This window comes from Culex quinquefasciatus, chromosome 2 (genome assembly GCF_015732765.1).
Source record: "Culex quinquefasciatus strain JHB chromosome 2, VPISU_Cqui_1.0_pri_paternal, whole genome shotgun sequence".
Lineage (NCBI taxonomy): Eukaryota > Metazoa > Arthropoda > Insecta > Diptera > Culicidae > Culex > Culex quinquefasciatus.
Window position 1 is genome coordinate 116,929,096 of NC_051862.1, and position 16,730 is coordinate 116,945,825.

At 38.8% G+C, this 16,730-nt stretch overlaps 1 protein-coding gene across 1 annotated transcript in view; it reads right to left on the reverse strand.

Moving 5' to 3' along the window:
- The window catches only part of LOC6031728 (zinc finger protein Elbow), a 43,621-nt gene extending 39,657 nt beyond the window's left edge, over positions 1-3,964 (reverse strand). The window contains exon 1 of the mRNA XM_038255657.1: positions 2,562-3,964. Coding sequence (XP_038111585.1) covers positions 2,562-2,621 — 60 coding nt within the window. The 5' untranslated portion in view covers positions 2,622-3,964. The remainder of the gene's footprint in view (positions 1-2,561) is intronic.
- Positions 3,965-16,730: the final 12,766 nt, after the last annotated feature.

Sequence of the window (16,730 nt, forward strand, 5' to 3'; positions counted from 1 at the left end):
CTATGTCATTGTAGAAGATAACCTACTGCATTTTTAATTATTTTTAAAAAATGTTTCGTTTTCATTTTTGCGAACATTTTTGAAACTGGTTGGATTAAGATCGTGTTTTTCACCAATGTGAAACAGGTCGTATCGAGGTGCACCGATTTTGATGAAAACTTTCAGCGTTTGTTTATCTATACATGAGATAAACTCTTGCCAAATATGAGCCCTCTACGATAAAGGGATGTGAGGTAAAACGTGCATTGAAGTTTGAGGCTAAAAAAAACAAGAAAAAATTTCTCGCATTTCCGTAAAACTCAATCAATTTAAATTCTCTTAGTTGCACTCGACAGGACTTTTGAAGAACTTCAAAATGTGCCATAAACATTCGGGATTGATTTGACCTTTTTCTCATAGCTCCTGCAAATTACGGCTAAAAATGGATTTTTTAAAACCCCAATATCTTTTTGCAACAACCTCCAACACCCAAAAGTTAGGGAATTTCATGGACTATACTGCCCATGTTCGCATAAATGTCCCATATGCAAAAACAGCAAGCTGAGAAAAATGCAATTGAAGTTTGTCCCATACATAAGGCTACGTGTTAAGTTTTCGCGAAAAAACTGGATTTCCTCCGGATTTCTGGAACAAAGAATTGGATGTCATAGGCTCTTTTGAAAGAGCACACAATTTTGAACAAAACTGCATCAATAACTCGAAATCGATGAAAATGCATATGGGACATTTATGGGATCAGGGGCAGTATAATCCTGTGGTAATAACTTTTTGGCCGATCGCAGTTTTTTCTCATAGTGTCAAACTTGGAAACTCTATGGTAGCGTTGTTTGCAACGCCGCGATTCCAAATTTCTACGCACTTGAAATCAGGAAATGTGTTTGGAAGGTTGAACTTCGATTGGATTGCAGTTGTTTGCGCCATGATAATAAAGTGAAATGTGACTGATTAGTCCGTCAAAACAATGGGTAATAAAGAATGATTTATATGGTTCATAATCACCACCGATGATTAGGCGTAGACGAGTGTAATTTGGAAATGGAGTTGCTTTTTTGTATAGGGAAAAACTGATTATTTTTAATCAGCACTTCCTGTGGCCCCCCAATTGCTGCTGCTGCTGCTCACTTGTAGCCGTCACTGGAGCCCAATTGCTCGACGCTTCTTGTGAGTTTGAACGAAAAGTGAAACGGATGGCCCACTCTGTATGCCATTCTGCTGTCGCCGTGATGGATGATAACAAACGATCCCGGGAATAAATGTGCTGTGGCAATCCCATAAATCACTCCAACTGCCATCTGACAGACAGTTGCACCCGTTCCGTTCACCTCGCCCCTCCCCCCTTTCCCCTTCACCCAACCCGGCGAAGCATGACATTCTGGCCTCAGTTCAAGTGATCCAGCGGCAGCTAAATGCCAGCCGGTAATAACAAGAGCAACTCGCAATGTGTCATTAAAAAAATTGCGCTACCTCGTGGACAGGGATGGATTACTTTTTCGCTAATTAGAATGAATCGAGTTACGATTGGAAAGATGAACACACCCCCCAAGAGTGACCCAGCCGTGTTGGATAGAGTTTATTGTTGATATAACGTGCCTTTCTTATCGTTCAGGTGTCATTTATGGCAATTTGATTGATTGAAACGCTTTTATATCAATCATGTTATGTGTAGTAATTTTGTAGTTTGTTTAAAACTACATGGTTATTTTAATTAAAATATTTTTTTTACGGATCACATCAACCAGAGTCTGGTAAACCCAGATTTTCATAACAAACATTTTAGTATTTTTGTATTACGAAATTACCGATATAATTTTGAATTCATTCCGCATTTAATTTGCAACGAAAAAATTAAACAAATTTAGACTTCCGTGAACAATTTTTTTTCAAAGGGAAAGCTATTTTTCATTTGCATATGTTTTTATACTGTCATCTTTGCATAATTGATATTTGGTTTAATAGGTTGACACATAGGTTGTTCTGAAAATTTACTCTAGAATTGACATAACTATTGCTTTCAGCATACAAGCAAAAACTACTTTACAGGGATTTGTCAGTTTGGGTAACACAACTTTTAAGATCAGATTTTTGTCTCCCAAATAGAATTATTTGCGATTGTGAAACAATACCTTGGAAGTATCGAGCTGTCAAACGGCAACATGGAGATAAACTTTTTGGGCAATTGCTGTGAAGTTTACCATGGCACTTCGAAAAGTTCAACTCCAAAATTTAAGAAAATTTTGTTCAAAATAATAATTATCATTATAAATCTTGTTTTTTGGTAAAATCTTTTGAAAAAATGAAACCCTGTTTTGAAAGCTCGAACTCAGAGAGTAACATTTCGCCTCTTATTGATTCAAGCATAACAATGTAAATGAGCCAATGTCGGTTAATAAAAATTCATTCATTACGGACGTGAGCAGGATAGACTGCTTGTTTACGAAGTCAGCCCATTTACATTGTTTTTTCTTGAATTGACCCTTTTTATGAAGATGGCGCCTTAGTGGAACAGACATAAATAGCGATACAATCGAAACAGATCTGAAACCAGTTTCAAATGAACTCACCGTGTTCGGCAACGGAGACAAGTATTCCGGTCGAATGTACTGATTGCTGGACGTCAACATTGTAGCGGCCGTTATCAGCACCTGGATCTGCGATGTAGTCCTCCTGGTCCTGGTTTTATCAGCTCGCGCAGATTCGTGAGAACTTTCTCACTCGCTTGCTGCTTTCAGGTGATTAATGCGCTTATCACAGGGACCACACCACGAGCTCACTGCGCACACTGTGTAAAGTTGAAGTAATTCCCGTAAATCAGCGTGCCGTAATAAATCTGATTTTCTCGCTTGTTATTTGTTTGTTGTCACTTTTGCTTTCACTTCACACAGCCTGACATGTGATTGCAGACACAGGCTCAGAGGGTGGAGGATGATGATGATGGCGCGCGCAATAAATTGGCATCGCACCGTATTTTTCACACACAGCACAACAACACTTTGATATGTAGCACAAACATAAAATCACTGCGCACTGTAGCCCGAAGGAAAATACATAAATTTATCCATAGCAGCAGCGGCAGCGGCGGTAATCACGGCCATAATTTCATTCACACTGCGGAGAGCAATATTTTCCGCTGGATCTCATTTTTTCTCATTGTATCCAGCAAGTAGGTGAGTGTGAGGCAGCCGAAAACAAAGCGAAACACAGAATAAAAACTACATAAATCACTGAATTATAATCCCCTGAGCTAGATTTATATCCATTTAGATGCAATAAATCCACATTTAGTTGAAGTTATGTAAATTAATCCGTAATTTTTTCGTCTAGGTTTTTCCGTTGAGCAATTTAGCTGCTGTATTTTATACGTTTTATTGCGGCATGATAGTAAACGTTCGTAATTTATGTTACTGCTTTACACTACCGCAACGTTGTTGGATCCGTTCCAGTTGTGAGTCCGGAGCAGTGCCACAGCAATGTAGCCATAAACTGCCAATTGTTGATGGCAATAAAAACAATCATCTCATATCAGCGGCAATTGCTCCTCGGGTTCTCGCGGTCGCACATATTTTCAATAAACGAACCCGTGAGAGTCCACGTCGTCGTCGTCGTCGTTACACACATTGGCATCACTGGCAGCACTCTCGTTCAAGAGACAATGACCATTCAGCATCATTAGGTTTCATTGTCCATCGTGTGTCCATTGGGGAGTAGAGTCCGTGCGCGCGGCGTTCCACGTGGACTGCACAGCGTGGTCGGTCACGAGCAGAACTGTGTGTTGTGACTGGTCGGGCGAAACGGGTTCAACGAAATAAGCCGGACTCGGAGAGCAGCGCCACGGACCGACGAAGACCTAGGAAGAACCGGTGCTACTCAGCAGGGTGATTAATAACATTTGTGCGCCCCTTAAACGATCCCCGCACAATAACTGACAGCGACTAACAAAAACATGCGACTACTAGTTTTTTCCGCTCGCGCAAACCAACTGTGCGAAACATTCTCTCTTGCTCTCAGCTCTCCCACTGCATTGGCAGCAGCAGAGCAAGTCGTCCTCGCCGTGTGCGTGAGAAAGAGTATGGCTGAGCGAGAGAGCAGTGTGGAGAGCGAGCAACACGAGCGCTCTAACCACGACAGGGATGCCTGCTCCTTGATACGTTTGATGACAAAAGTTTTGAACCTAATCATTTCAAATGTAATTTTTACAATCAGAACAGCGTAAACAGTCGGTACAACTCTGTAAAAGCTTTTAAAAATGATTTTTACATGACAAACTTGTAAGTACAATGACCACAAAATCCGCACATCTGGCACCCCTGCCCTGCCCTGCGCTACTACAGCTCCTTGCAGAGTGGGGGCTTCGAAACGTAAACAGAGCGCTTGCTGGAACTGGAGCTGGAACCGGTCTGCCTCCCCCCTTTCATCTGTTTCACCAACACATCCGTGTTTGCGTTGGAGCGTTCCGATGGAGCAGTGTTGCAGCGTGGAGCACATGGCGTCCGAGACTTGTGGTGTTTACAACCCACACACACGCTGATAAAATTCCTCCACGAGAGAGCCTCAGAGAGGGAGAGCGAGCATAAGTGGATCATTTCACAGCTGGTAAATTTCGATTGGAACATGCGCTTTTACGGTACGCGCCATGATTGCAACGTGTTGATGTATGTGACGTCAAATTTATTATGGCCGCTTGGAGTCGCTGAGCAGCCCTGCCGACGTATGACTCTTTGTAGTTGTTGGCTGGTGGTGGCGGCGGTTTTACACCTCGTTTTGCTCACACCACAATAACAAACGAACGCCACACCACGCGCGCTGACTTTGGGGAGGGGGCTCAGGTCTGAGGGGGTGGTTGGTTAGCTCGGTTGGTGAGAATAATACATTTTCGCACAGGCGAGTGAGGCCAGCGGGTTAAGTGATGATTGCCCTTTGCTGGTCTCGATTGTTTTCATTGTCGGAAAAATGAGTGCTCGTGGGTTTCGGAAGCGAGGGAGGAAGTGGCTCCATTGAAGACATGTGTTAAGTGTAACAGCTTTTTACATCTAGTTCATATCAGATGTGTCATGTTGAGGGACCGTGGAGTTAATTTTATATCAGTTTGTATTTGTGTATATTTAATATTGTCTCTACTTGATTTTACTTTTATTTTATTTGGTATATAGTATATAATGTACACCCAAAATTCAGAGTCGAGATAATCGTTCTCTCAAAATTTATTGAGGGCTCAGTGCCAAAATCGATAGAATAATGGTACCAACTCACACCATCATAACAAATGAGTTCATTCGTTAGTTGAATCAATAAATCTCCAACAAGTGTCATACATCGACTTCTGTCTTCTCCTTGGTCACCAAGCTGTGGTGGCCGAGGCAGCTAAGTCATTGGATTGGTTTGTCAAAGATCTCTGGTTCGATTCCCGTTGTCGACACTTTCGGTTTTTTGTTTGACGGATGAACTTTTTTTGCAAATGAACCTCGAGAGAATAGTTCTATCGCCCATCTCGAGCTGTGTTCTCTGCGTCCGTGAATGGTACCACTATTCTCTCGACTTGAGACCATCATTCTCTCGGACTAGCGCTGCCAGTTTTGGGTGTATGGCATGTATAAGGCAACCAACTCTTGCTGAGAAAAAATCCGTACACTTTGCCGATATGACACCATGGTACAGTAGTTGTTTTTTTTTAGGAATTATTTAGACAAATTAAATTAAATAAATTTGAGAATTACAAATAAAAAACTGTGTCATTTTTACAGCTAACAAATTTCACAAAATGCTATCAGAGTGCTTATGACTTGCACGTTTAAAAGTATTCATAAAAAACCGTGATTTGAATCAAATCATTATGGTCTTCATTTTTTTAAACGATTAAAAGTTTACGAAATGTCAAGTTTACTTTTACGAATGATATCGTTCTCTGTGTTTTCACGAACACTTTTCCAGAGTTTTTTTTTACTGAACAGGTCCTATAACATGTGAAACACAACAGTTAATAGGACCTCTAAAAAAACTCTTGATTTGTTGGTTCAAATGTTAAAGGTTTTCACAAGTTTTAGAAAGCCTTTGGATCTTTTAATGGATAAATATATTTAGTAAGGAATGTCTGAAAGAATAATTCTAGAGTGTTTTTTTTAAATGGTCCTATTAACATATGAAGGAAATAAAATAAAATAAAGAATCATGTTTTAATTGAGAAAACCCCGGAAAACTCTCCCTTTTTAAATCAAACTCACAGTTAAATTATAATGTCTAATTAACAAAAGCTTTGTCCAAATAAAAAATTCCAGCCTGTTAAAAATCCGCGAAGAGGGTTGAAAATTCGAATGGTAAGGAAAAAATCCGTACAGTTGGTAGCCTTAGGCATGTACATAATGTAGTAATTTGTAATTTGTATATTTTGACAAGTTTAGAATTTAGTCCTACTTATTTCGATCCATATCAACATAGATGTAAATAAATTATTTTACAAGACTTTTCTGTGGTACACTTCAGACTCGATTATCCGAAGCCTCGATTATCCGATGTTTCGATTATCCGAAGTTCGATTATCCTAAGGTTTGTAATCAAACCACGAAAATAATATTTTGCGTCTTTTTTTTATTTTCTCGCTTTTAACATTCTGTTTTCTGTTAACCCGAAACGAAACTATTGGCACTACGCCCCCCGGGGCATGGCCTTCCTCTAACGTGGGATTTCTGCTCCAGCGCCTCTGACGAGACAGGAGAAACCGGAACCGACATTTTACTTCACCATCCGATAGAAGCTCAGTGGATAAGGCGGGAATCGAACCCGCGTCTCATAGCTGTTAACCCATTTTAGTCAAATTCGATTTGTTTTATGCCTTTTAAATAAGAAAATGTATTACTTTCAATATTTGATCACCATCTCGGTCGTTATCTCGGTCGCCATCTCGGATTTAAAAGTTCTTAATCACATTCGCGTAGTTTAGAGGTCATACTTAACCTGAACAATCAAAAATATGACATCAAAAAAAAACATCGTGATTCGATTATCCGAAGGGAAATTTTGCCAAGGCCTTCGGATAATCGAGTCTAGACTGTACTTGAAAACGCTTGTTAGGAAATCGCAGGTTTTGTTATTCCCTAACTGTATATTTAGAAAATGGTTTTGGTGTGGTATCTTCAGCAAAGTTTTTTGTGTAGATAATTCACATTTGTTAATGCACCATTAGACAAAGTGTAACATAAGGTGAAATGTAATACCTCTTAATTTTATTGATTTATTACATCCAGTTTAAGAAGCTGAGCAGATTTGTAATCAGTGATTTTTCGAACCGATTTTGAAAGGGGGGCGTTATAAACTTAAAAACAAAATATTTGCAACGGCCTAAAGTGTTTTATCAAATTCCTCTGAAACAGTGGGAAAATTTTGACCAATTTTTACGAAATAATTATGTTGCGCCAAAATGATGTCTCAAAACTAATGCTTTCTCTGAAACGGGAAATTTTAAACCACCTAAAGAAATGACTTGAAATTGTGGAAAATTTTCTTAGTCAGGTATTATTATAATATTTTTTTTAAATTTGGTATTATTTTGGTATTATTTTTGGTATTAAATCCTCTGAAACTATGGAAAAAAATTTACCAATTTTTACAAGATAATAAGTTTTGCGCTAAAATGACTTGATACCCAAAAATGTTAATGCTGATTTTCACATTTTTTGATACACCCACTAAAATTTTTTTTTAAATCGTTGAAATTTCTCTCAGTCTCTCAGTCAATCGACAGATTTATGAATTTTGATGAATTTTAATCCAGTTTCATTTTGATAACACTTATTTATCAATCTTGTTATTTTTCAAAAGATTCAAGAACTTCAAGCACAGCCCGTTCATCAATGACAAATCGACGTCGTCGTGCTATCTTGTCGCACCCGCCATTTTGACGTTCCGAGAAAAACGCGTTTTAATGTTTGACCTTGAATATTCAAAAACGAGAGCACGCAATGTAAACAATAACAAACACGTTTTGTTTGGCTCACCATTCTTTGCATTGTCCCAAAGTTTGGTTGAAGTTGGTTGCTGGAGTCCCGAGTTATAATTACAAATGTTTACGGTAGTCTAGCTTGTACGTGCAACAAACGCATCCTGACTTTCCTGGCCTGAAATCCCTTTGGCCTTTTGTCGCACTTACATCAATTTTCATGGAGTGACAAGATAGCACGACAAGATTGAAACTACTTTCATATGTAAAGTGACAAAAATGCACGGAGTTTTTTCGGTTTTTGTTGAATATCTCAGGATTGAAATCGAATTTTGGGGATCTGTGAAGGTCAAAAGGTGAGGCATTGTGAGCTGCACAAAATGACGTTCTTAACTCAATTTGGCCCAAAATGCACGTACGACAAGTTAGCACGATGGCGACGAAATGCATTCGATGTGGTGAAGAATATCACTAAGAACAACATGGAATCATCAGGTGAGTAGATTTGGCTGTTGAATATGGATCATTTCCGTTTTTTTTACTAACTGCAACTGCTGCACTAAAAATGGTATGCAAATACCAAATTTTGGTATTACTTTTGCAAATACCAGCGACCAAAATGTGCTCTTGGTTGCCCAGTAATAGATAGTAAAATACTATGAAATCATACCAAAATCATGCATGTGGAAGACCACGGGAATACCAAAATCTGATTTTCCAAGGGCGCGGGAATACCTAAAAATAAAACCATGGTAATACCAAGTCCCGCCCGTGTGGATCTATCGGACCGCGCACTGGACTCACAATCCAGAGGTCGCCGGTTCGAATCCCGCGGCGAGCGCTCTAAAATTCTTTGTGTAAATATGGGTATTCGGCGCCGTCGCTCCGTGCCATACTTTCATACACTTAGGGAGCCCAAGGCGGCGAAGTCCTTGTAGATAAAAGGAAGACACTAGTGGTTGGTACTAGCAATGGTGGCCGACAGCAAGTCAACTTCGTTTTTAATACCAAGTTTTGGTATTCAAGCAGCGTTCAAAAATCCAGAAGACCTCAGCTTGGTATTGAAATGGTTTTATTTTGAGGCATTATTTTACCCTTGGAATAACATGATTTGGTTTTGTTGTGCCCTTCCACATACAGGACTTTGGTATGATTTCATGGTATTTTACCATCTATTACTGGGCAACCAAGGGAACATTTTGGTCCCAGTTTTTTGCTCAAGTAATACCAAAATTTTGTATTCCCGTGTTATTTACCCCTGCTCGGGGAGACTTGCATGGAGGTTTGTTTTTGAAATTTATTCAGAAAAAATAACATATAGAGTTCAATTTGTTTTGTGGTGGTCATCAATGTGTGTAATAAGAATAAATTTTTGTTCATGATTTATCCAAGCTATGTTAGTTTTGTTTAGAGCGTTTGTGATGCTAATTGTTTTGTTTAACTAAAAAAAGTCAGACACGGCGTCATCTGAATAATTGCATTGCATTGCACTTTTGAAATTATGGCTTAAATGTTCAGCTCATGCTCATTTTTTGGAAAAAAGCCCAATAAAAATTATGATAATTTATACATGAGCCATATCTAGGGCTAGTGATTTTTCGCGATTTCACGGATGCTGCGTAATCCGTGAAATTCGCCTCTGGCCGTGAAATTTGGGAAATACCGAGAAATTTTAAAAAAATAATTGATAAATCGTTTCTCAAGCTTTATTTTTTTAATTGAAGCATTTTAAGTAAAAAAAGTATTTCATATCAGATCTACAACTATTTTTTGACGACGTTGTTCGTTAGAATTTTCTTAAATTATTAATATTTCTTAAATTTTTACAATATACGTAAAAACTGCTTTTAATATAGTTTGACCTGATCTTTATCAACATAATAACATTTTATTTTTGTAAAAATTAAGGAAAGCAAAAGAAAATCTTTATAACACCTATTTTCAGGATTCTAGTTTTGATGAATTAGAGGTTCATGACGCGCTTCAATTTGGAGGTATTTAAGAAAATTTATTTTATAATATCTTAATCGAGGTTTTTAAGCGAAGATGGCGTTCGATTGGTGAACGCCCGAAATGTCAAAATCACGCAGTGGTACCAACATTACGGAAAAAGTTTGCCATGGCATGACAGCCACATTTTTTTTCTAATGTTGGTGCTACTGCACGATTTTGACATTTCGGGCGTTCGCCATTCGAACGCCATCTTCGCTTAAAAACCTGGATAAAATTAAAACAACTGAATCAGAAATTCTTGACTTTTTTTTATTAGATCCTATAACAAACAAATGTTAACATAGAATGTATCTCTTTCACAAATTTTTACGTTTATTTTGATCAGTTTTTAGAGTACCGTGAAATGGTCGTGAAATTTCAATGTTTTGTAATTGGCATGCCGCGTAATTTTGATTTTTTTTTGCCGTGAAAAATTACTAGCCTTAGCCATAACATTGTGTTAAGATTCTTTCCTGATTGGACTGGCATTTTATTCAAATTTAGGTTTGATATTAAGATGAAATTTTGATTTAAATCAAAATGTATTTAAGTCTACTCTTGAATTTTGGCCAAATCACAACAAGCAACTGTCCACCTAAGCGCACGTGTTTGTGTCGTCAATTTTTCCCTCTTTTCTGTTTGTATCAACGAGTCCGCGGAAGGGAGTGGGGGTCTCTCTGTCGCATGTCAACCGGTCGACCGGGCGTTACGCTTGTCGGTCGGTCGGAGTGGTTTGCGCCACCACCAGCCCAGCACCACATCACCGTCGAGCATGTGTCGGAGGTGTCAGCGGGAGGAGAAAGTTGTCACCACGCCAGGGCCAGAGAATAGGAAAAAGGAGAGAAAATGTCAGCAGTGTAGAGTATCATTTATATTAAGTGACAGTTTTTGCAACAGAAAGCGACACGTAAAAAATAGCAATATGTCATGTTAATTTCGTTTATAATGTACACGATCCATTCTGGGGGTTTGGCTTTTTAGAGGTTCTCATTCTTGTGACCATAGTCGTTCCTAAATAACGAGGTGTGTTGTGTCTGGCGGGCTGAAATATGACTTATTGGCACAAAGAACCCCACATCGGACAGATTTATAATGTTCAAGCTAAAATAAGAGAATAAGCTAAATATAAATAGAATGCAAATTCATAATACAAAAGTATTTACATTTCAATTTTCATTTAAATGTGAATGACCATGGGTTTCCATTGAACATACAACGAAAAGAAGCGTTCTAGTTCACAAATGAAAAATTTTATTCTTGGACAAATCCCTCAGTAAGTTTTTTTTTAAACCAGCCCTGCTTCTATGTTTGTACTTTTGTCACTAGTTTTGCTGGTGCGTGGTTGAAAGTCTCTCGCAGCATGTCACTGTCGTCAGGCATGTCAAGTCACGCGCGATGTTTGGCATGACATGTGTTCGTTTGCTTGCTATTTATCTAGACAGCATAACAGAAAAGACCGACAATACGAGACGCAGCGCGCTGGGATAGAAGAGAAAGACAGAGTGAGTGGGAGAGAGAGGTAGAACACCGCCGGTGAGTTTTCATTTTACTGGCTGTCAAGTTGTTTATGCTGTGAACCAACATACCTACATGTACGTAGCTACGTGTACATCCGACCTTCAATGCCCACACTCCGCTTGGCACCCCGTTTTTGCCTGTCGTGATGCCCATCAACATCATTCTGCCATGTATCACAATTTCAATTATCACGTCGTGGAATCTGCCTCTCATGACTCGACCCGACTTGGTCGCATGCATTTCGTGTAAATGGGATTCTTTTGCCTTCCTCACTGAGGTAAGGCTATAATCCTGCTCTAAAAATGAACTTCGTATAAAAACGTCGTAGACCCACCTTCATGTATACATATCGACTCAGAATCGAAAACTGAACAAATGTCTGTGTGTATGTGTGTGTGTATGTGTGTGTGTATGTGTGTGTGTATGTATGTATGTGACCAACAAACTAGCTCATGTTTCTTGGCACTGGCTGAACCGATTTGACCCGAACTTGTTGCATTCGACTTGGTTTAGGGTCCCATAGATCGAGTTTTATACAGATTGAAGTTTCGATAAGTAGTTCAAAAGTTATGTATAAAAATGTGTTTTCACATATATTTGGATCTCACTTAACTGTATGTAAACTATTTCCGGGTCCATCATCCGACCCATCGTTGGTTAGGTAATCAAAAGACCTTTCCAACGAGTCCAAAACATTAGAGATCTGGCAACCCTGTCACGAGATATGGCCACTTAAGTGATATTGATGTACTTTTTTGAAGCCGGATCTCACTTAAATGTATGTAAACTATGTCCGGGTCCATCATCCGACGCATCGTTGGTTAGGTTATCAAAAGACCTTTCCAACGAGTCCAAAACATTAGAGATCTGGCAACCCTGTCACGAGATATGGCCACTTAAGTGATATTGATGTACTTTTTTGAAGCCGGATCTCACTTAAATGTATGTAAACTACGCCCGGGTCCATCATCCGACCCATCGTTGATTAGATTATCAAAAGACCTTTCCAACGAGTCTAAAACATTGAAGATCTGGCAACCCTGTCTCGAGATATGGCCCCTTAAGTGATATTGATGTACTTTTTTGAAGCCGGATCTCACTTAAATGTATGTAAACTATGTCCGGATCCACTATCCGACCTATTGTTGGTTAGGTTATCAAAAGACCTTTCCAACGAGTGCAAAACATTGAAGATCTGGCAACCCTGTCTCGAGATATGGCTCCTTAATTGATATTGATGTCCTTTTTTGAAGCCGGATCTCACTTAAATGTATGTAAACTATGTCCGGATCCACTATCCGACCTATTGTTGGTTAGGTTATCAAAAGACCTTTCCAACGAGTCTAAAACATTTAAGATCTGGCAACCCAGTCTCGAGATATGGCCACTTAAGTGATATTGATGTACTTTTTTGAAGCCGGATCTCACTTAAATGTATGTGAACTATGTCCGAATCCACCATCAGACCTATTGTTGGTTAACTTATCAAAATACTTTTCCAACGAGTCTAAAACATTGAAGATCTGGCAACCCTGTCTCGAGATATGGCCTCTTAAGTGATATTGATGTACTTTTTTGAAGCCGGATCTCACTTAAATGTATGTAAACTATGTCCGGATCCACTATCCGACCTATTGTTGGTTAGGTTATCAAAAGACCTTTCCAACGAGTGCAAAACATTGAAGATCTGGCAACCCTGTCTCGAGATATGGCCTCTTAAGTGATATTGATGTACTTTTTTGAAGCCGGATCTCACTTAAATGTATGTAAACTATGTCCGGATCCACTATCCGACCTATTGTTGGTTAGGTTATCAAAAGACCTTTCCAACGAGTCTAAAACATTGAAGATCTGGCAACCCAGTCTCGAGATATGGCCACTTAAGTGATATTGATGTACTTTTTTGAAGCCGGATCTCACTTAAATGTATGTAAACTATGTCCGAATCAACCATCCGACCTATTGTTGGTTAACTTATCAAAATACCTTTCCAACGAGTCTAAAACATTGAAGATCTGGCAACCCTGTCTCGAGATATGGCCTCTTAAGTGATATTGATGTACTTTTTTGAAGCCGGATCTCACTTAAATGTATGTAAACTATGTCCGGATCCACCATCCGACCTATTGTTGGTTAACTTATCAAAAGAACTTTCCAATGAGTCGAAAACATTGAAGATCTGGCAACCCTGTCTCGAGATATGGCCACTTAGTGATATTGATGTACTTTTTTGAAGCCGGATCTCACTTAAATGTATGTAAACTATGTCCGGGTCCATCATCCGACCCATTGTTGGTTAGGTTACCAAAAGACCTTTCCAACGAGTGCAAAACATTGAAGATCTGGCAACCCTGTCTCGAGACATGGCCACTTAAGTGATATCGATGTACTTTTTGGAAGCCGGATATAAAAAATAGATGAAACTTGTGTACAGCCATTGTTGTGAGGAAGGCTCCAACCACATAGGTGGATTAAGTTAGTTTTTTTTTGCTCCTCATCATCATTCATCCTGGTTTGTGTTGTCACGTTGACATTTTGTGACATCTTTGCTTCTTTGTTGTGGATTTTTTTGTCCTGCTGGATGAACTACATTTTAGGTCCTTTCTAGTGGTTTCTGGTAATAGGGTTTTCCTATTGGTTTCCTCGAATAATTACTTTACTACTCTATTATGAGTTGAACTAGCACTGGTTGAAAAACTCTATAATAAAGAATTGAAAGTTTATGTTCTGTTTTGCTAAGCATTCAGCACAATAACAGCATAAAAATGGCATTCTGGCAGATAACGTCATGATTCGAAATCCGGACACTTAGTAGCATATCATTTATTTCTGTTATAGCTGACAAAAAATCATGTAATAAGTTGGAAATGTAGAAATATAATCAGGATGTAGTATAAACAATCAGTTTTAAGAGAATGCATACAAAATATGTCTTTTCTAACAATTTTTCATCAGAAATTAAAAATTAAAATGAAGGAGCGGCTGATTGGTCACGGTGTTTGCTTTGTAAGCGAATGGTCCTGGGTTCGATTCCCATCTGCTCCCAACGAGAAAGTATAGGAAATATAAATCTTGAAACTCTGAACGTGAACGAAAAATCAAAGTCGCTCGAGTCGGGGTTCGATCCCCCGTCCTTTGGATTGGTAAGCAAAAATGCTAACCACTAGGCCATCGCAACTTGGTGAGATACGACTGGAATTAGGAATACTGTTACTATCAACTATATACGCGCTGGGTCCTTGTCCATTTGACAAGGGTTCGGAAGTTCTAAATAACGTTTGAATCCGATTGGTGCAAACGTTCTTCAGGGCGGGGCTTGTCGACAAAGCTGAAGTACCTCGCGCTCGGCTAGCCAGCGTAGAAATGGGTCACCGACGCTCGGCAGAGCTAACACCTTCCAAATGCCTATGCGAGTTATTTGCATGTATAGAATGTAGATCTAAAAATACATTGAAACAACTCAATTTGTAAGAAGCGACCGCGTGGTCCCGTTTGGTTGGTTGCACACACACACACACAGAAATTAAAAATTAAAATGACTTGTTGAGCTTCGAATCCCGGACACTGATAAAGGCTAATTCAAAATTTGGACACTTTTGCTTCGAATTCCGGACACTCGATTTTGCTAATGAATTGCACAAATTTGGACTGAAATGTTAGTGAATGGCATTCTTTAGCTGTTAACATCAAAACAATCGATATTTTATATGAAAATTTGCTAGAATTTCGGTGTTTCGGACGCGTATGAAATATTTCAGTGAAATGTTTCGCATTTTTGGTAATCTTATAATCTTAATTTATTTAATTGTTTTGACATTTACTACAGCGTTCAAACAAACTTTAAATGAAAGTTGAGATCAGAATTCATCAGATAACACAGATTGGCAATCACAATGCGAACTTATAGCCAAATAATTGATAAAACATGATGAGGTGTCCGGTTTTCGAAGCGTCCGGAAATTCGAATCATGACGTTATATTCCTGAAATTATAGTAAAAAATAACATTTAAAAAACATTAAGCTGATTTAAGAGATTTTTTAAGAAGCGTTTTTTTAATTTAAAATTGTCCTTTTGTCTGTGTTGTACCGTTAGAACTGATGGAATCTGCGCCGAGTTTTTATCTCCCTTCCAAGTATTTATTTCTTGTTTCCAAGCACCAAGGCGGAATCACTGCTTTGATCTTAGTTGGAGGAACAAAAGGATTGTTTGGTTTTCGGATTTAGGATGGCTTTTGATCACAATTTATTGTATGACTACCAGACATCAAATCATGAATCAATCGACAAACGTTTGGTCGGCTTCGTGGTGAGTGAGCAGCCCAAACAAAAACAACGAATAAATCTGTCAAGATTTATAACCATTCGTCTTGAGCGGGATATTTCACTTTAATTTTTATAGTGGCTGCCTTCGAAATATGTTGAATCCTTTTCAAGATTAGATTTCTTTTGTCGGCAAATTCATACCAAACATTTTTGTATGTTTAAGTCTTTCTAAGTCTTTCTTTCAGCATAAACTGAAATACTACGCTATCTCGCTGGTGTGACAATGCATATTTCATCTCTAGTGCCATTGCTGACTTCAAAGCCTTATTCATGCCGACTAATTTCCCAGAACCCATTTTCGGAAACACCTCGAATATTGGGTCGAATAAGCTAAGTCATGTATCCTGTCATCATCTGCGAAAAAAAAAACGAACCTCCTGGTGTGAATAAGTATTTTTTTTTTGCATCTGACTACTGGAAATCTGAACAAAACGAAGTCTCACTGTGCCTAAATTTAAGCTTTCACCCACCAAGGACGCTTGCTCGTTTGTTGTTGTTGTGTGACTTTGCAAAGTGCCGACGTCCTGTGCCCCAAAGGTTGTCAAGTGTTGGGAGGAGGGGTGGACTGGGTGTTTTTTTTTTCCTGCCGCCAGCAACCAGAAAAGCATCACGCAAAACAAACGACGAGATGAATCAGTGAGTCTGTCGAAAGGACGAGGGTTAGACAGGATACAATAAATCATTCATAAAGTGATACACAAATACTCTGCTGTTTTTGCACGCCGTCATGCCCCACTTGCCTTCTGCCAGAGCATCTTTTCCCCCAGGATTCTGAACCCGCCGACAAAGCTGGGCCAGCAATTCTCCAGATATTTGAAACATTTTTTTCAACGTGTTCAAGTTCATGGGGTTTTTGCAACAAATCTATAAAATTTATTCTTGCAATATTTTATAACAACTATGTATATGATTAAGATTCAGACAAATTTTATAGAGAAAATGTAATGCAACCAGAAATTTCATTTCAAT